The sequence below is a fragment of the Sciurus carolinensis genome, chromosome 11 (genome assembly GCF_902686445.1).
Source record: "Sciurus carolinensis chromosome 11, mSciCar1.2, whole genome shotgun sequence".
Classification (NCBI taxonomy): domain Eukaryota; kingdom Metazoa; phylum Chordata; class Mammalia; order Rodentia; family Sciuridae; genus Sciurus; species Sciurus carolinensis.
In genome coordinates, this window is record NC_062223.1 from 31551793 (window position 1) to 31573094 (window position 21302).

At 45.4% G+C, this 21302-nt stretch overlaps 1 protein-coding gene across 1 annotated transcript in view; it reads right to left on the reverse strand.

The window, feature by feature from the left end:
* The window catches only part of Ptprj (protein tyrosine phosphatase receptor type J), a 144240-nt gene that overhangs the window by 11274 nt on the left and 111664 nt on the right, over positions 1 to 21302 (reverse strand). The window contains 14 exon segments of the mRNA XM_047518944.1: positions 3432 to 3566; positions 3669 to 3742; positions 5504 to 5594; positions 7093 to 7180; positions 7284 to 7292; positions 7785 to 7826; positions 9059 to 9146; positions 10179 to 10303; positions 10413 to 10623; positions 11901 to 12032; positions 16482 to 16772; positions 18616 to 18691; positions 18693 to 18898; positions 19813 to 20070. Of these exon segments, the coding sequence (XP_047374900.1) occupies positions 3432 to 3566; positions 3669 to 3742; positions 5504 to 5594; positions 7093 to 7180; positions 7284 to 7292; positions 7785 to 7826; positions 9059 to 9146; positions 10179 to 10303; positions 10413 to 10623; positions 11901 to 12032; positions 16482 to 16772; positions 18616 to 18691; positions 18693 to 18898; positions 19813 to 20070 (1826 nt within the window).

The window sequence follows — 21302 nt, forward strand, 5'->3', positions numbered from 1 at the left end:
TCATTAAAGCTTCACAAGGAAGACCAGGTAACAGAAACCAGCATCAGGGACAGTCCCTTAGCAGGGCTCTGGGTTGACCCTTTCTGGCTTTTAATGTAGTATTCTTGCTAACTCCTTTAAAATTAGGAACTTTCTCATAAAAATCCAGACTTTTTAAAAATCTGCCAACACTGGGTCATCACCTCATTTCTTTCCTTCCCTTTTAAGTTTTACCACTGAGGAACACCCCCAGCCCTTTTCATTTTATATTTTGAGACAGTATCTTGCTAAGTTGTCCGGGCTGGCCTAGAACTTGTGCTCCTCCTGCCTCAGCCTCACAAATAGCTGAGATTAGAGATGTGCACCACTGTGTCCCGTGCGACCATCGTTTCTGCATGAAAACTGATTTGGAGCCAAGCACCAGCTGTCTCCTGACTCGGGACACAGTCCCCTTTGGGCACTCCACGACTGCTCACTGAGCTAAACTCAGGTTGGCCCATAACCCCAAGCAGCCCCAAGAAGTGAGAACTGCTCCCAGCGTGTGCTAATATACCCCATTTGTAGTCCAAATACAGACACCAGGAAAGGGGATCATGGATAAATCACTTTGAGATCTTCAATTTCAAAAAAGTTGGTGAGCAGATGTGAACAGAAATCAAAACCAAGAAACAACTCCTATTCAAGAACATCTGAATTCCCATTTGGCAAACATCTTACACACACGCATGCGCGCACACAATTTCCCAAGGTGTGTTCCACTGCTCGTGGTTTCAAACTTGACTGATAATATCTGACTTATTAGGGAGGTTTGTTTTCTTTTAAAAACAAATGCCTGGGTTTCCCCTCCAGAGACGCTGACTCTGGCTGGGGAATCTGCTTTTTTTAAGATCCTGGTGTTGGCACCACTATTCCAAGAAAGAACTGAGGACTGGGACACATTCTGACATGGATTTGATTCCCAGCTCGGTCCCTTTCCAGCCAGATTCTGTGGCTACTCTGTGAGCAAGTTATAAGGTTCTTTGAGCCTCCATTTCTCCCTATATAAACTAAAGATAATACTTCCCAGGGTTGATATAGGAAAAGAGTAACAAATATGGCAGTAACTTAGGCCCTAAGCAACTTAGTGAGATCCTGTCTTAAAATAAAAACTAAAATAAAAATTTAAAAATTTTTAAAGCTGGGGTGGCTCAGTGGTCAAGCACCCCTGGATTCATTCCCTGATGGGGGGGTGGGGGGATCATGCAATTCTAATGCAAAAAATACACTGGCTTCCTTCCCCTTTGACCCAACCAGTAACACCCACTTCTACCCTAACCTAAGATGAACAATGGCCCATCTAAATTCATCTTCATGTTCTCCATACATTTAACTGTCATTTTAGCTTGTCTAACAGTTATGATAAAGTTCCACGTACAAGGCCCTGGGCTCAGCAGTACTATAAAGTTTATCTGCATTCATTAAATGAATCTTCTTCCGTGTCCTTGATAGTCTATTGTCCTAATGCGACAAGGACTGCAGAACCCAGCCTGTCTACCACAAGCAACCCAGTGCAGGCCACCATCACCTGCCGACCTTGTGACCCTCCCTCCGCCATCCCCACCCGCTAGCACAGGAGTTTACCCACTCTTGGAGCTGGTAACATCTGGTAACTTTATGTTTTAAAGAACTACTTGATGATTTAGCCACATTCCTAAGACACAATACTAGGTTAAAAGAAGAGGTTTAAAAAGCCTCTGTATAATTTCTACTATGAAATAATAGTCATATGTGTGTGTGTGTGTATGCATTTATACACATTCACAGAAATTTTAGTTTTTTAAAAAAAAAAACAGAAAAAAAGAACAGTGAGCAAAATAAGAGTTTTACTTGCCATCCAAAACTTTTTTTAAGAACTTTTTTTTAAATGACACCTGATGAGTTTCCACTATAACCCAGGATAGGACCAACTTGAAGTGAGTACCGTGGACATCAGCTGCATCACCTGGCACCTGCCAGAAATGCTGTTCTCAATGAGAAACGGGGCAGAACCACCCTCCAGGTGATTCTGAAGGACATGCAAGTGTGAGAACCGCTGGCTTAAGGAATCAATTCCTATTCCTCAAGAAATAAGTCTACATTTTTTTAAAATCAAGAATGCAGCTCAGCAGTACAGCATGTGTTTAGCATCTGCGAGGCCCTGGGTTCAATTCCCAGCAACAATAGCAAAAATTCATTGAGTAACATCCGGCACAGAAGTTTTGAATTTAGCACGTTTTTCTATCTTCCTCTTATCCATTTATGGAAATATAGAATCTTATTACTAGAAGAAATCTTATTGTTGATGGAAACAATAGGAGGATTCCAGCCACGGGAAGAGTTGCTACTGAAACTTATCTGGGGATAAGACTGAGATTTTGCTTCAAGAAAGGGCGTCAGTGCTAAAAACTAAGTTTGAAAATCACCGAGTCGGTGGAATCTCTAAGCTCAGAGATGAAGAAGCCGTCTACTTACTGACAGGGTGGGCTTGCTCACATGCACATAACTGATTGTGGACAGAGCTACACATCTCTGTTAGTTTAGATATGCAGTGTCCACCAAAACCTCGTGTGTGAGACAATGCCAGAATTTTCAGAGGTGAAATGATTAGATTATGAGGTGTAAGCTAATCAATGGGTTAATAACTGAGCAGTAACTGTAGGCAGGTAGGGTGTGGCTGGAGGAAGCAGGTCACCAGGATGTGCCTTAGGGTTTACGTTTTATCCCTGATGAGCAGAGCTCTCGCTCAGCCTTCTGACTGTCAGGTCCTGAGATGCTTTCCTCTGCCGCGCCCTTAAGCCAAGATGATGACCCTCACTTCCAGCCCACACTATGGAGTCAGCTGGCCACAAACTGAACCCACAAAACTATGAGCCAAGGTAAACCTTTTCTCCTCTAGGTTGTTCCTGTCAGGTCTTTGGGTCATAGTGACAGAAAAGTTAACTAAAATGATCTCACTGGAGACTGCACGGCACTAACCCAACTCCTGCTACTTACTAACTCCAGCAGCAGTGACTCACTGAAATTGAGGATGTTGCTATTTGTACACAAATGAACAGAATGACAAAATCAAATTTTTTCAAGATTAAAAAAAAATATGACGTGCAAAGTAACAGAGAGACTTTTAAAGAAGAGGCAGGGAATCTGGGGGAGGGGAAAGGGAGGATAATGGGAAAGTGAACATAATCAAAATATGTTATCTGCATGTACAAATAAACACAAACCCATTATTCTGCATAATTAAAACATTAATGAAAATTAATAAAAGGTTAAAAAAAAGAAGAAAACACTTTTAAGGAATAAAAAGAAAATAAAGTTCTAAGAACAAAGATGGTAATGTCTAGGAGGAGGTTTTTTTAAAAGCCAGTTTCTAAGATACCTGTACCACAATAAAAAAAAATTAATTTAATTTGATTTTAAAATTTTTAGATACTTACCCTTCCCTGTTCAACACATTTGGTCAACATAACAATGGCATAGACATTTTTCTCCCAAACCATACGCCAAAAATCCTTCAAAGTGTTGGGTAAAGGTCCTTGTGTGGCAATAAAATCTTTCTTGGAATGATAGCCCTAAAGACAGGAAATACATACTCGGTGTCAAAACAAACCAGAAAGGAGCACCTGATGTTTCTGATGTAACAACCCAGTACTACGAGTCATCTGTCCACTTACCGGCATGTAGTTGGCATTAACATAGTCATCAGTGGAATGGGTCTGGACCGAAAGTTTGACACGAGAAATATCATCTGTGACATTAAAAGGAGAAATCGAGGTTAAGGAAGTTGCGTGCATGGAAGAGAACAGAAGGACAAGACCCAGGACATGTCTCTGGGAAGACGGGCAGCTTGGCTTCCTATACACAAGCTCATTTAATCCCACAGTCACCCTATGTGACTGCAGCACAGAGGCCACCCAAGTAGAGCTCCTAAGTGGCAGAGACGGGTTAGACCCCAGGCAGCCAGCTCCTAACCACATCAGTCCCCCTGCTCAGACAGAGCAAGCATCCCCAGGCGTCTGCCAAGAGTAGGAGCAGGAGATGGAGATGTGACAAGCTTTTACCCTGTTTTACAGATGAGGAAACCAGGGCTTACGGAGATGAAGTGACGTATCCAAATCTTTACATCTGGTGAGCAGCAGATAATGCAAAGTTAATGCCTGTTCCACCACAGCAAGGTAGAGAACCTTTTCTACCCTGCCTCTATCCTTATAGAAAAAGCACTAAGTTCAAGAATAAACTGAATGTATAAGACTACTATGAGCATAAGTGTCTAAAGTACTCGTGTTTTCTAAATATTATCGTTTTCAAAAACAAGACACACAAACTTGCCTGATTTCCCAGCAGTGAAATAACCTTAGAATTCCAAGTGTCAGGATGGGCCTTATGTGGTACCACCCGGGCTTCCCTATCTCTGCCCACACCCACCTCACCTTCTCTGGGACAAAATAACACAGCAAAGCTAAACCTAGTTACCAGAGTGAGTCTCAGCCAAAAGTCTTCCAGGAGAAACAATACCCAGACACCAATTCCCAGCACTCTCTCCAGATCTGAAACTCCACAGATGTTCACGAGAGCAGGCTGATAATCTGAGGTGACCTCAGAAGCAGCGCTAAGGCAGCTCCCCCAGCCTACTCCAAAAAGATTTCTCTCAGAACAGGGGTCAATACTCCTTGTCAAGTGTAAGGGGAGGAAATGAAAAACAAAGAACCCAGGAGCTCCAGAAAAATGCTGAGACTAAACTGAGAAATTAAATGTGTTAGTCCAGGAAAGAAAAAACATGGCTTCAAATTGAAAAGACAATGTCTCTGGACATCCTGATGTACAAATCACCTGCAAGGTCTGGGTCAGCTAAATCAGAACATGGCTGCAACGCACTTGCACCTCTCTCTGGGCCCTAACCCGCACCCCAAAGAGAGACCACAACAAACTTTCGTCCAACTGCCAATGTAATAAATGATTCTCCTTTTAAACTCAATTTGCTATTATCCCTGCTGGTTGTGAGGCAAAGACTGGTAATTCTTAAAACTAGGAAGGAACCCAAATGTAACCCATATTTACGAGGGAACGTGCTCAGCCAATCAGAAGAGTGTCTGGACGAGCAGAAAGTGTGACATCCAGCTATGCCTCTGCCCACCTTCATCCCGAAACTCTACACACTGAAATAAAGGGCTGAGAGGCAGACAGCAGGGTTAAGAGCACACACTGAGGAGACGCGCAGGCCTGGTCCAGAGCCGGGTTCTGCCATTCCTGCCCGTGTGACCCTGAACAAATCGCCTACGCTAGGTGCTGCATGTTTTTCATCTGCAATGAAAATATTCTACTACCCACTCCGTAAGGTGATCCTGAGGACTAATTATAAGCGACATCAGCATTTAACATACAGGAGGGAACCACCGAATAGTTCTAGAAGGGTGGATATTAGTTAGAGCCACTATTCCCCACCCCTGGTAGAGATGTGCCGGCCAGCAAAAGAAAAAAGGGAAGAAAGAGGACGTGGGCGAAGTCTTACAGGGCAGAACGTTATTGTAGCGATTCTTTCCTCTGTTCTCAGCCAGCTCAGCTGCGTATTTGGGTAGACTAATTCCAACAAGCTTCAGATCCTGAAAGCAAAATGAATGCGTTGTTTAGTCCTCACATATTATTTACCCTGAGCACAGAGTGTATCAGGACAAAAGGGGGAATGCAGAGGTGATGATTTATCATGTGTCCCCCAAAAGATAGGCTGAAGGTCTAACTCTCAGTACCAATGATAAGTGGGATCTTACTGGAAAATTCTGTAATTGTAGATGTCATCAAATCAAAATAAGGTCATGCTAGAAGAGGGTAGTCCCTTAACCTGTGGTCCCTTAATGTGGGTGGTGTCAATGTAAGAGGAAAAAGAGGCAAAGAGACACAGACACCCCAAGGAGAGGCCATGTAAAGATGGAGCTAGAGATTAGAGTGATGCTACCACAAAACCAAGGAACAACCGGGACCACCAGAAGCTGTGGGTGGGAAGGAAGGACCCTCCCCCTAAAGGCTAAGGAGGGAGCAGGCCCAGCCAACACCTTGATTTTGGACTTCTGGCCTCTAGAACCACAAGATAACAAATTTCTGTCATTTTAGCCAATTGCAGTGGTGCATGCCTGTAATTCCAGTGACACAGGAGGCTGAAGCAGGAGGACTGAAAGGTTGAGGCCAGCCTCAGCAACTGAGCAAGACCCTGACTCAAAATAAAAAATAAAAAGGGTTAGGGAACTTGACTCAGTGGTATAGCACCCATAGTACAAAAAAAATTAAATAAATACATTTCTGTGTGCTTTAGTCCCAGAAAACCAACACAGAGCTTAAAGAAGATAAAAAGGCCAATTCCTGCCTTCCAGGGGCTTGCAACCTAGAGGAGAGGGGTAGACAGAAATCGCCAAGATGACAAGGCAGAATTAAACCAATGCTGCAGGTGGAAAACAGCAGCACCTCACAAATGGAACAGGGCAGTCTAGGGACAGACACTGCAAAGGACAGGCAGAGACTTCAAGTGCCCCCAGGGGGGTCTGAGGAAAGGCCATGGAGGAGGCAGGTCTGAGCTGTGCCGGGTGGTAAGCAGGATCTCAGGGTGTAGACGTGGAGCCCCGCAAAGGGCAGCACATGGAGGACCAGCATGCAGGGACATCCTGAGCAGGGCAGTCCCTGGGCTGGTTTGGGAGACAGAGCGTGGGAGGACTGGAACTCAGATACTGGGGGTGCAACTCCTTCCGCAGGGCTGCACATAACCCTCCAGGTCAAACTTGGAGACCTCTTAATGCCCCATCTGGTTTACCTCTAGCTCATGCAGGGTGCTGGTTATTCTGTTCAACAGTCTCCCAACTCATATGCCCAGTTTCTCTACCTCTCTGGGCGATCCTCAGATATCAAGACTAAACACATCATCTACTAAAGTGACGGGCCATCCAAGCACTCAGGGTCAACAATGGGATCCCCAAGGAACAGGCACAAGTTTCATCCCTCTAACACAGTCAGTCACCTCTTACCCAGAGCTTCACCGTAACCCCAAAACAGGTGGCTTCCCGACACTCGGGAGAAAACGCAAAGCAATGGAAAACAAACTTTGCAACCACATACCTCATATTCCTCTGCGAACCCACAGTTCGAGTCGGCTTGCTGTTTCTTAAAGTAAGTCTCAAAATTCTCCACTCTGATTAACTTGGATCTAAGAAAACAAAACAACTTATTAGTATTTGGTTTACATTCGCTGAAGTTCGTGCTAAAAGTAGAAAAATGTAAGTTACAAAAAAAAAAAAAGTGTTACTCACTTTTTAGGTCTTCGTCATAGAAGGGGAAAGAAAAAAATAAGCAATTAGAAAAACCTGCTCATTTGGGAAGTAAACCTCACCTCAAAAGAACAAAACACAGAACATAATTTGTGGGGGGAAGGATGGGATGAGGGCTGGAGATTAAAATAATATTATTTACAAAATGATGAACTGTGAATCAGGGAATCCAACTCTCTTGTATAACTGATCATATTTGTGACTTTACATAAGTTGTCCTCTCCCCCTAGATCTCAATAACTCACTTAAGTTTTTTTTTTAAAAGAAAAAAATCACAAAATATGTGTTTATTGATAAAACAATAGAACACAGCTTCAGATTTCTGGTAGAAAACAGCTATCAAGAACTTCCAGATGATCACAGTCAACTCTGTCAATCAGGAGAAATGACAGCAAGTTCCATGGGAAATTCTTTTGTCACTGAACAGATTGGGGGATTTTTTGTGTGTATCTCAAAGTAAAGCTCATAACTCTAGAGACTTACTTAATTTGAGAAAAGGACACTTCATTGTTCTTTGCATCTTTCCTGTTTAGAAAGAAAAAGAGACCCATCAGACAAAACAGGCTCATCCTGCACCTACCCCTTCCGCACCTATACCGAATGCCTTTCCCTGGACATGTGGGTTCATATCAGACACTAAACCCTGCTCACTACTACCAAACTCAGCAGTCCAAGCAGCAAATGCTGGTTACAAATCTGTAAAGCTATTCTCTTTTATACTACAGGTAAGTATGAGGAAATCTTACTCAAGCAACTGTTAGGAATTTCCTTGCAAATATGTATCAGCAGCATTTCCTTACTGAAAATCAAGACTTATTATTTCATACTCCATTTGTGTGAAAGCCTATTTGGAAAGTTAATGCAATCAACGAAAAAAACACGTTGGTTCTAGTGCTACCACGCTGGTGGGCACCTGCATTCTCCCCCGCTGTCCACTCAACTCCATACTGGAAGGCAGTTTGGCAGCCATGTACCAAAAATTGAAAACATGCATACCCACTAACCCAATATTTGTCTAGTTTGGAATTTAATCAAGGAAATAATCATGAGTGTGCACAAGTATATGTAACTGTGGTCAAAAATTAGAAACATCCAATAAATTGGTTAAATAGATGGTACATCCACACAGTTAAATATTCTGTAGCCACAGTTAAATATTAAGTAGCCACTTAAAATGATGGTGAAGTGAAGCTGTTCACTCCGTCTGAAGTGGATACAGCAGGCTAGACACCAACACTTATAATATGTCACCTCTGCATCCTGGGTTGGGGCTCACAAGATCTGCCTCTCCAGATCCTCAGGAAGGAAATAATTCATGGAAAGCACACACACAAGCACATGAAAAGCATCCAAACAGGGCTGCTACTTCCCATCCCCGTTTAACCGCCCACAGGTGCTAGTACAGATCAAATAGCAGCTCTCAAGGCACGAGAACGTGTGCAAAGCACTTCCTCTACCAAGGCTCCAGCCTCGCCAGCTGGGCACTGTTGTTATCCCCACGCCACAAAGGAGGATGCTGAGGCTCAGTTTCCCCACAGCGAGTGAGAGGGAGCCTGTGTGAGACCTGGCTGACTCTAAAAGGAAATCTCTGACCACCACCACGTGGAACGGCCTTGTGGACGAGAACACTCCATGTGAGCACAGCATCCTACGCTGTGGTGTTCTCCAACGGCCCCATGTGGCCGCCGGGACGGGCCAACGGGCCTGAAAATCCCCCTGCTGGGGGAGAGTATTCTAATCAACATAAGCAACCTCACCTTTTCTTCCTCCAGAAGATGAAGCCTCCCACAGCCACGATGACCAGGGCACCAAAGATACATCCAAACACAGCTCCAAAGATGACACCTGGGCAGAGTCCAAATGGGAGGTACCTGGAGAGGTGTTCCTGCAGGACCCTCACGAGCAGACAACTGCCTCACAGCACAGGGCTAGGGCAGGGGCCTGTGTGTGCTCAGAGTGCACGCGTGCACGCACACGCACACACGCATGCACACGGAGGACAGTCAACTATCCTTGGACCTTAAACTAGTCCAGGCATTTGAGAGCTGCTTTCTTTATCCCCATTCCACCACTAAATGGATGGTCGTGAGAAAGGTCCAATTCCTCTCTAGGTCTCAGTGCCTCAATGATAAATTTAGGGAACTGGGCTAGATCAGTGATTACCCAACCACTTCAGGTTTTCTGAGCCTAACACCCATGTGTGAGCAAAAAAAAAAAAAAAAAAAAACTTCACAGCACCATGCTAAGGTGTCACGAAATCGCTCTGTTGACTGGGGGGAGCAGGGGCTCCCCAGACTTCACCTCTGGGGAATTCTTTCTCATGCCCAACAACTGCCAGGTAGAAAAAACAGATGAGCTAACAAACCAGTCCATTTGTCTCTGGCATGGATGGGCGAGGGGCTCCCCTGTGGTCCCTGAAGCTCCCATACCACTGAGTTCTCTGATCGTGGGCAGGAACACTTGACAAGGAGTCCAAGGCCAGAGTGCAGGCCTCCAAGGCTGTGTAACCCTGGGGAAGGGTCTTAAAAGCCTTATTTCTAACACAGACATTGAACAAGGTAATTTCTGTGATTCCTTATGATGCAAATATTCAAGAATTGTGTGCCCTGCACATGAGCTCACAAATGGCCACGCTAAGATCAAACACTAAATAACCTATGCAGATGGGTTTTAGAAAAGGGGGTGTGTGGGACCGGGGCCGTCGGGGACCTCAGAGGGGGAAACTGAACTGAGCCCGATGGCCAAGTGACATCTCAACTTCTGAGAGGGGAGAGGCGGACACTCCAACGCCCCCCTCCCCAGGTCCAAAGGAGGCACACAGATAGTGGGCTTCTGTGGACCCCTGAACTGGTGACAGGACCACTGTCTTTCCTCTACCTGGATCCTGGGGCAAGAAAACGGCCTCTGAATAACGACTGAAGGTCACATAGCTCTCAGCTCCATTGATGAGTCCCTCGTTTTGAAGGTTAAAGGTAATATTGGTGAAGCCAGCAACACAAGCCCTGTGGATGACAAGGACCAAAATCAGGCTGCTGAGACAAGTCTGCCACTGCAGGCACGTAGAGCTCTGCACGCACGAGGCTGGCCCCCAACCAAGAACAAAGACCTCACCGGTAGGAGCCCAGAGGCTCCAGCTTCCCGTTGTAATAGCCGAGGGTGGTCGACTCATTCCCAACGTCGATTTCGTATTTCAAGACTTCAGACAAGCCCTGAGAGCGCCCCTTTTCTTCAGTGTTTATGAGGTATGTCACGTAAGTGTCCGAGGCCCCCTTTTTAAAATCCTCATACGTATACTTCAAAACATCTGCAGAAGGGTGACCAGCTGAGGAAGACAGAGGGCGAATCGTAAGAGACAGCAGAGAGAGACTGAGGTCTCCAGTTCTCCTACATTATGACCCTGCTGTGCATGACCATGACCCCAGCTACCACCTCTCAAGAACCTCTCGCCGTGGGGCTTTGCTTACATAAACTCACTTCACACACACCCCACCCCCATCTCATCACCAAAGCTCATCACCCCCACTCTACAGACGAGAAAATGGAAGCACAGGTAACTGACAGGGCCTGGCCCAAGGTCCCAGGGCCCACACCGTCCTGGATTCCTAAGCCAGACCATCTGGCCCAAGGCCTGTGGTCCCACTGGTCACAGGTCAGTACTGGTCAGGATGGCCACTAGGCAATATCAGCAAAGGTCTGAGCCTTGGGATTTGTTGAAAAACACCACGGCAAAATGAAAAAGAACTTGAAACAGACCCAAAATAAAGACAGAGGGGACGGGGGATGTTTCTACATCACTTTTTGAAATTTTGGAACCAGCAAATTTCTGTGTTCGCGGATCCCTGTTTGGTCCCCGACTTCCTCAAGGAGATGAGAACAGCACCACAGGTTGAGACCAGGGCAGAGGTGGCCCTGCGTTTTCCACATGAATGAACTGCCCAAAGCAACAAATCAGCAATTTAAACCCAGGCCTGTGCAGAGGCCTCACAGCAGCAACTGAGGACACTCAGTCCTTCCCTGCTGACCACCAAGGAAGGTATCAGAGCCCCCTAAGGAAAAGCAACCTGATCACCTCCACAGGGATGCCCTGTGTGCAATGGAAATCATCTTCTATTTGCTTTCAAAAGAAAGTCCTCCTTTAAGGATGATTTGGAAAGGAGGGAAGGCAATATTGGTTAAGACTAAATAACGTTCTGCCACTAAAAGACCCTGTGTTAATAAAAGAAAAATCTAGATCAGAGGTTGGCAAATTATGGTCCATGAGCCAAATCGAGCCACTGCCTGTTTTGGTGAATAATGTTTAATGGGAACAGCCAGGCCCATTCTAGACCTCCCTCCTACAACTGCTTTCCCACTACCACGGCAGAGCGGAGCAGACAGAGACTGCGGGGCATGCAAAGCTCAAGACATTTGCTCTCCGGCCCCTCACAGAAAGTGTGTTGACCCCAGACCAAGATCACCAGGCCAGGAGCCAACTCCCCCTCTCTGAGGGCCAAAAAAGGGGCTGCAGTGTGAAGTGAGGCATGTGTCTGTGTCACTAATAGGCCTCAGTGGTCGCGGCAGGTCCCGCACACCATTTGACCTGCAGCGGCTCCTCCTTACCTTCCCCAGTGGTGAGAATGACAGCGTAGGCTTTGATGGGTCCGTGGCTGGCTTCAAACCCACTGAACTTGACCTTTACTGAATTATGACTGACAGATGTAATATTAGGGGATCCATCTGGAGGAGGGGGGTCTGAAAGAAAACAAATCAAAACAAAACATGATCACCTGACACATAAAACCAAAGAAGGAACAAAACATTCATTAGGCAGATGCAGTGGCACACGCCTACAATCCCAGCAACAGGGCAGCCTGAGGCAGAAGGATCACAAGTTCAAGGCCAGTCTCAGTAACTTAGCAAGACCCTGTCTCAAAATTAAAAAAAAAAAAATTAAAAAAGAAGGGGGGATGTAGCCCAATGGTAAAACACCACTGGGCTCAATCTCCAGTTCCAAAAAAAAGTAGGTGAAGAATGTGCTTGAATGCCCTCCCCAAGATCTATCCATGCTCTGGCAGCTATATGCCAGGTGATGCAAATAAGATCCAGAAGGGAGAGAGAGGCAGGAAAGAAAATCGGTGACATTCAGAGACTGTGGATCCTGGAGACGCCTTAATCACAATAACCCTTCAGTGTGTCTAACCACATTTCCTGGGCAGGCTCCCCGCAACCTTATTTGGTTTTGTTGCTATATCTAAACAACATATATTTTTATTTTCTTTTATTTTTAAAACAGATTTGTTGGGGTATAATTAGAATACAACCAAGGAGGCTGAGAATGGTACACTGAAAACTACCCAACATTGCTAAAAGAAATGAAAGACACAGATAAATAGGAAGACATCCCATCTTCATGGAATGGGAGAATTCATATTATTAAAATGTCCAGAGTACTCAAAGAAGTCTACAGATTCGATATAATCCCTATCAAAATCCCAATGGCATTTTTTTACAGAAATAGAAAAAAAAATACCAAAACTCATATAAGCCTATAAAAGATAAGAGAATAACCAAAGTAATCGTGAGAAAGGAGAGCAAAACTGGAGGCCTCAAAATATACTACAAAGCCACAGCAATTACTAGTATAGTAGAGGCATAAAGATACACATAGCTCCATGAAACAGAATTGAGAATGTACAATTAAACCCACACATATGCAACCAACTGGTCTTCAACAAGAGTGCCAAGATACACCATGGGGACAAGAGAGTCTCTTCATAAGTAGTTGGGAAAACTGGATAGCTACATAGGAAAGAATGAAACTGGACTCCTATCTTATGCCATGCACAAAATAAACTGTACATGAGCTCTAGACTTCAGCTTCACAACTGAAAATGCAACATTCCTACAAGTAAACATAAGGGAAAAGCTCCTTGATATTGGTCTTGACAATGGTTCCTCAGATACGACACCAAAAGCACAGACAATAACCAAAGCAAAATCAGGCAAGCGGGACGGCAACAGACGGACAGAAAAGTCGTGCAGCAAAGGCAACAAGCAATGGCATGAGAAGCCAGCACCCTCCTCTGAAGATAACCTGCCTCCCCATCTCCCCACACACAGACCTTCTGACTTGAGCTGGGCCAGGTTCCTCTTCCAGAGACACAGGTGGACGGACAGTGAGAGAAAGCACTGGGTACAAGGCTGAAGTGTGGACGAGGAGGCTGTACAGACATCTGCGCACCCAGGGATGGGGCGGGATCAGCACCAGCTCAGAACAAAGACCAGGCCGGCGCCCAGAGAAGAATCAAAGATGAGACGGGGAGAGGACACACGCTCTCCTGAGACCTGGCCGCGCTCCTGCTCCACGGCCTTCACGCTACAGTCCCCATTTTTGGTGGAGTTGATCTGAAATGCCACCTAGAAAAACTGAACCAACCCTTTTTCCAGAAACCAGAAAAGCCCACAATGGAACGTCCCACAGGTGACCTTCATAATTCCACACCTTCTCTTTCCAAGCCAGGCTCCAAACTGGCTCAGGAAAAAGAAATGCTGAATTAAAGTTGATCCCTCTCCACTTAATTTGTCTCCCACATATGGTTTGGGCTGTTTTCATTATTATACAAAGATTCAGGGAGACTGAAAGAACTGAACTCCAAAACAATCCACAATATAATTCTCTAAACTGGCACTGCCCAAGACGGCAGCCGCCGGCCACAGACAGCAATGGGAGCACATGAAATGTGACAAGTGCGAATGCAGATGTGCTACAAGCACAAAAGAGCCTGGATATCAGACTTAGCACCCCAAAGGCAAAATGTCTCATTAATACTGTAAACAGATCATATGTTGAAATGATTTTTCTTTTCTTTTTTTTTTTTTTTTTTTATTTTGGTACCAGGGGTTGAACTCAAGGGCACTCGACCTCTGAGCCACATCCCAGCCCTTATTTATTTTTTTTTTTTTTTTTGAGACAGGGTCTTGCTAGGTTGCTTACAGTCTCACTAAATTGCTGGGGCTGGCTTTGAACCTGCAATCCTCCTGTCTCAGCCTCCTGAGCCACTGGGATTACAGGCGTGTGCCACGATGCCCGGCAAGATATTTTTAATATACAAGTTAAATTAAATGCTATTACTTTTAGCTCTTCCTTTTTAAATTTTTGATGTGGCTTCTAGAAAATTCTGAATGATACATGAGGCTCCCATTGTACTTCTAGTGGACCAGCAGCTCTATGCTACCAGTTTTGGAAACCTCTCATGTAACCGACAGCAGCAACCACTTGGAGGCGCTGTTCCCGTGCCTGTCAACTGTTCCAACAGCAGTTTCCAAACAGACCCCCATACCTTCCATCAGCAATTGGCCAGAGAGGGTCCCCAACTCTCTGCCCTCAGACTGGCACAGCATTCCAGCTCCCCCACCACTGAACCCAGAAGTCCTTTCCTCTCAGTCTCTACCTGAATCCTGAACTCGGCAGGGTCCCTGCCGACCTTATTTACCACAGTGTTTCTTAACTGCATCAAGTCCCTTCCCCAACCCTGGCACACAGTAAGCAACCAGTGAATGTTGGCAAAGACTATCACTCCAGTTCTCCTGGATCTACCCCACCCAACACCTCCAAACGCAGAGAAAATGCAACTCCACTTTATGTAACACATGCTGCATTTATATATAAAAATTCATCTATAACAAGGCAGCTGCAGATTAGAATGAGAGAATCGCTGGACTAAATGATACGCGGTCATTATCCACCCTGTCCCACTGTGTTCGGTTTCAACAACTAATTCTGATGCTCTCCTGTGCTCCACACAAGCACTGTGCTCAGCCCTGGAAACTGAATCAGGCATGGCTGCTGATCTTTAGTAGTTTATACACACTGAAATGATATCACTAAACAGAACTATGAAAAAGCCATCAAAATGTTCATGGCTTCTATTATGTACTAGAGTGCCACAGAAACCCAAAGGGGCGTGACCTAGGGTCCAGAGCAGGTGTGTACTACGAAACTTCAGAGCCCCCTGCATTCACAGTCTACATACATGGTGTTCCCAGGAATTGTGTAGTGCACAACCTAACCAGCCCCACATGGCAACTCTAAAGTGGTCTTCAGCACTCATCTGATTTGTACAACAGTCCTAGAAAATAAGTATTATTTCCCCTTTTACAACAAAGAAAAACAAGGCTCAGAGATGTTAAATAGCTTTTCTGAGATCACACAACTGATAAATGGCAGAACTTGGGATCCAACCCAGATCTGCCTAACTCCAAGGCTCTGTCCGTAGAATTCCTCAACCACTTTAGAAGGCAGCTCTCCAAAGTAAGAGGCTTTTCTCCCCCATGCTATTACAACCACTAATTCTTTAGATGGTTAGGAACATTCTTATGCCCTAAAGAACAAATATCCAGGAGTCGAAAAGCACAAAGATGGAGCCCTACCAGGTCATTCAAAGACATAACTCTGGCAAAGACATGCAGAAACAAGAACAGATGAAATGAAGCAGAGATTTATAAAACTCGACTTTTCCCCATGCACATATACCCACACACAGAGAATAGACCAGGTCTGAAAAGATTAACTAGGAGGATCCCCTGCATAGGAAGTAATCTGTTTCCCACAGCAGCTCGGGAGTTTGTTAACACAGATGCCAGGGAAATATGAATCTTGACCAAATATCTGATAATGGTCTTTTAAAGGTCTTGTTCCATTTTTAATATTAAGGTAGCTGTGTCTGAAATAAAGAAAAGAGGAGTCCCTAACTTGAAGTAATGCCTAGTGAAATATTTACAAATAAAAGTACATAAGAATCAGAACTGGTTTCAAAGTAATCCTACCCAAGGAAGTTGGGGGGAGAGGGAGATCCCCACAGGTAAATGAGATTGGCCAAGAGCTGACGCATGTTCAGCTGGGCACGTGAATTTCATCCTACTGTCTACTTTGTGAGAATTTCTATAGAAATGTCTTTTTAATGCAGGAAGAGAACTCCCTACTTAAAAGAAAACGTGGCCATGTGTTATTCTACAAAGCAACAGAACCTCCTAGGACATAAAAAAAGGAGACCCTCTTTTCTGCTATTCCAGACGGATTTCTATAGAATGGGATACCAGGCAATGCCAATAAAAATACATATTTAGGGGAAATTTTTTAAAAATGGATTTCCAGGTTACACTTGCAGACCCACTGGGTCCACCTCCTGCCAGGGAGCCCACCTGTGATGCCGGTGACGCAGGTGTTCTGGGTGGGGACAGCCATCTTCTCACAGGACAGCGTGGTGATGCTGAAGTTGTACGAGGTAGAAAAATTCAAATACGTGACTTCCGTCCTGTACTCAGTGCCGTTCTCGGGGGAGCAGCTCTCCAGCAGTGTCACATTGTCCCAGGCTCCACTGCTGATCCCTAGCTCGAAGCCTTCATTGGTGCCAGGAGGGCAGGCCCATTTCAGAACCAAGGCTGGCTCTTTGAAGACCATCTCACAGTGGAAGGAGGTCACCGGTGCAGGCTCTGCGAAGCAAGCACAGTGCCTTGTGAGATTCTGGAACTTTTGCTTTTGCAAACATGCAGAGCAGAAGGCCCAGCCACGATGAGCAGACAGGCCTGACCCCGAATTGGGCAAGACAAGATTGTGCAGCCTTGGGTCAGTCCCCGCCTGCTCTGAGCTGCCACTGCAGAACTGCCTAGGATGAGAGGAAACACTGGGAGTCAGTCTCTGAGCAGGACGCCTGGAAGGGAGGCGGGCTCCGTGAGCAGTGCCAGCCTGTGAGTGGCAGCAACCTCTTCACCTCTACACCCCATCAGGGGCCCTCCTGACAATTCTTGAGGGGGAAGGTAAGGTCCATACTGTCCCCTTTTGCAACTCAATCAGCTGCAGCTTAGCCAGGTGAGTCTCTGCAGAAGACACAGCTGGGGATTGGCAGACCCAAAACTGGATCCCAGGTTTTCTAAATGGAAGCTTGGGGCACTTTCCACACACACAGCATGCTGAGTGATCCAGGCCAAATGGCATCAGCATCTTTGCCTTGAAAATGGAGTGGTATCTGTCTCTGTCTGAGGACCAGTAGTTCCTGAGGGCAACACTGAACTGAAATCAACGGGAAACTGCCCACATACTGGAGGAGACTGTTATCACTAATGCCACAGAGTTCTAAGGCAAGGAAAGCTCTCACCAGTCACCTGGTGCAGTTCCCACATTGCCACCTGAGGCCTGAAAGGTAACCCACCCAGTGCACCCAATTCAACAGCTCATGTCCCATCTGCCATAAATACTCATATCAACTTTTTCTCTTGCTACAGGCTGCAATAATTATAGCTACCACAGGCATCAGCAATGGGAGCCACCCAAATGCCAAAGATCAGAGACCAAACCAGATGGGATGGTGCCCACATTGGCAGGGGACTCAAAGCTGAAGGGCTTCTGTAACCACCCCACAGGAAAGGTCAGAGGCCAAAGGTCCATCTCTAACACACACTGGAGCGGCTGGTCCAATGAGATTCCAACCTCCAAATCTAAACCCACTTGAATGGTGTGGTCTAAGGAAGGGAGCATGCAGGAGCTAAGGGGACAGGGAATGAGGTGGTTCAGGTGCCGAGGTGACAGGTGCACCACCATCAACTGTAAGCAGGAACACTCATCAAAACTGCCTCAACCCCTTCCCTGGGAGGCTCTCAACACACCTCAGCTCAGTATGGGCTCTTCTCTATCACACCTTCTGAGTTGTAAAGATCAAGAAGGGAGAAAATGTTGAGCAATATCCTTTTCATCTTTTTCAGTGGAAAAACCAGACCAGGAACTGCAACGCTGGATGTGGTCTGTGCCCTGACCAATCACCTGGCAGCTCCTGTGGGTCCACTCCTGCCACTGGCCTCCTGCTCTTTCTCCAGGACAGAGGCTCCCTCTAGCCTCAGGGCCTTTGCCCAGCTGCTCCTCCATCTGTGAGGTTCGGACACCCTGACAGCCACGTGGCTGGCTCCTTTGATTCTCTGGGCTCTCTGCTCAGAATCACCTTTTCATTGAGCCTTTCCTGGACACACTAGACAAACGTCTCATGTTTCCCTTCTGTTTTTTTCTCCTCTCCTTAGCAGTAATTATCACCAAACAATGTGCTTATTTATCTTTATTATTTGTCTTCCCAGCTAGAACACAAGTTCCAGGGCCTTATCCATCTGGCACACAAGCGCTCAGCAGACATCTGTTGAATGAAGAAACAGCCAGGGCACCATGACAAAAGGATGTCTTGGCCCGCCATCTATGACCTAATGAACTACAGAGCGGAGAGGACGACCTGAGGACCACCTGCAAGATCAGCACCACACAGGAGGGGGTCCACGGGCACCTGGGGCTGCTCACCTGTACAGAAAGACTCCCAGCTGGGCGTCAGAGACTCAGTGACATTCCCCACTTGTGTAAAGATCTCCACTCTGTACAGGTGAGCCAGGTATCAACTCCATGACTGTGGTGTTAGTGACCCCGACATCCGTCCTGACCACCTGAGTTGCGTTGCTGGAATTTTCAGCCTTCTCAATAAGAAGGCGGTAGGAGTACGTGGGCGAGGCTGCATCAGGGTTCTGCCAACTTAAGGTTGCCACTGTGGTGCTGGTGTTTATGACAATGTTGGCCACACTGCTTGGCCCTGGAATTTAAAAAAAAAATTTAGAGAAAAGCAGAGGCTAATTTGCATTCTAGGACTATCTTACTTACTACATGCAAAAATAGCCTGGTTTCTTTTGAAAAGAATGAATAAAACTAATATTTGCTGGCTCAAAGGACAGAAGACTTTCCCAGAAAGATTCTCAGGAAATAATTACACAGATCAAATCTAAAAAGAGTTAAAGTTTTTCGGATTTCTTCTAATACTTCAGGGCATATCGGAAATATATTTTTAAGGTATGATTTCTAATCTGTTTTTTAAATCTGACTGATGAAAGAGGGAAAATATACAGAAAGTATATTATAAACCAACACTGCTACTGTCTGTCAGGTTTGCATATTAGCAAAACACCTCCCTCTCTGCAAGCAAAGCTCCTCATCCGAGCAAGATCTTCCAGTGCCAGCGTGATAAGGTGACTCTCCTCCAGTATATATATTCCCAAGGACTGAATGGAACAGTTATGTCCTCCACTCCCATGGAATAAATCACTTTGTCTCTAAAGCCAGGTGAGGTGGCGCACACCTGTAATCCCAGGGACTGAAGCAGGAGGCTCTCAAGTTTGAGGCAAGTCTGGGCAATTTAAAGAGACCCTGTCTCAAAATAAAAGGAGCTGGGGATATAGCTCAGTGCTTGCCTAGCATGTGTGAGGCCCTGGGTTCAATCCTCAGTATCACACAAAATAAACAAAGACAATTCCAAGTTCACGTGGTTTCAACACCAGTGCCCGACAAGGACAGCAGAACCTCTGCCAAAGCCGAGGTTTCCAACTTACTCCGTTTCAAGGTCACCCTGGAACCCAGAAATACAAGGGACCCTGATCCCATCATTCAACCAGTGCTGCCCCCAAGTGAAAGGCAGGGAGAATCTCACCCAGAAGGGCATCCTAAGAGACTTACGTGTGTACTGGACAATGGAGCTGAGCTGTCCCCGGACCTGGCTGGCTTCTGGAGAGATGGTGATGTTGTATAAGGTGCCCGGGATGAGGCCCTGCAGGGTGGCTGCTTCCTCAGAGCTGTTCACCTCGCGGGAGCCGCTCTCAGACTGTACAACCAAGTGGTAGACGTACGCGGAAGCACCATCTGTATTCTGCCACTCCAGCCGCATCTCGGTGGTGGTGACATGGACCACGCGGATGCCAAACACGGCACTAGGGTCTGATCGGAGGAAAGGAAGAGAAGAAGAAAACAGGACCATCGTGATGACCTGCTTCCTTTCAACTTCTTTTCAACTCGCTCCTCTGTCATCAAACTCTAATGAGTTTTCAAAGGGCAAACTCCAAAACCAGGGGAAGAAATACACAAAAAGTTCCTTCAAAATTCCTGGCACTTTCATGACACAGATGAACTTACCAGTTCTTATTACCAGCTCTCTGGTCTTTTGATTTTGTCATAAAATGACCCCTTCAAGGGGTCTTCTGGAGTGGAAATTATGTTTGGTTCCTTAAGCTGAGCTGATAATCCTATGTGTGCTAAGCTATGGAACCAACCTAGGTGCCCTACAACAGATGAATTGATAAAGGAAATGTGGTATAAATACACAATAAAGAAACCATAAAGAAGAATGAAATTACGGCATTTGCCAGTAAATGGATAGAACTGGAGGCTATCACGCCAAGTGAAATAAGCCAATCCCAAAAACCAAAGGCCAAATGTTCTCTCTGACATGTGGATACTGACACTCGATAAACGGGGAGGGATGGGTGGAGGTTCATTGGATTAGACAAAGGGGAATGAAGGGAAGGGATGGGGGATGGGAACAGGAAAGACAAAAGAATGAATTGGACATAACTTTTCTATGTTCATATATGATTACACTACCAGTGGAACTTGTATGTATAATATGTCAAAATATACTCTGTCAAGCCTATCTAAAAAGAATAAAAAAACAAGAATGAGCAAGGAATTCCCAAAAGTTTCTCCAAACAACCTAGGAATAATTCAACGATTTGTTTAAACTACTTTCATAAAATTGTTCCATCAATATCAATTATATCAGAACTAACAAAACCATGTCACAAAGTTCCTTCTGAAATAACAGTGGAGGTGCCCAACCACAGTGGGGTAATGGTTAACTTACAACAAACACATCTAGAACAACAGTTCTTAAAGCATGTGGGTCTCCAGACCACTTTCCCTTCTTATGAGTTATTAAGGGCCTCAGAGAATTTTTGTTTCTATAGGTTATATTTACCAATATTTACTGTATTATAAATTAAAGTAAGGAATTTTTCTGACTGTAAGAATACATATGAAAATGACATCAGAATTAAAATCCCCTATCAGGAATTAACTAGGTGGTGACTTACATGGGTAGCATGTGGCTAGAGGAGGGGTGAAGGTCACAGGTTTATATTGGGGTTTATATTGAAAGTTAAACTCTGAATCCT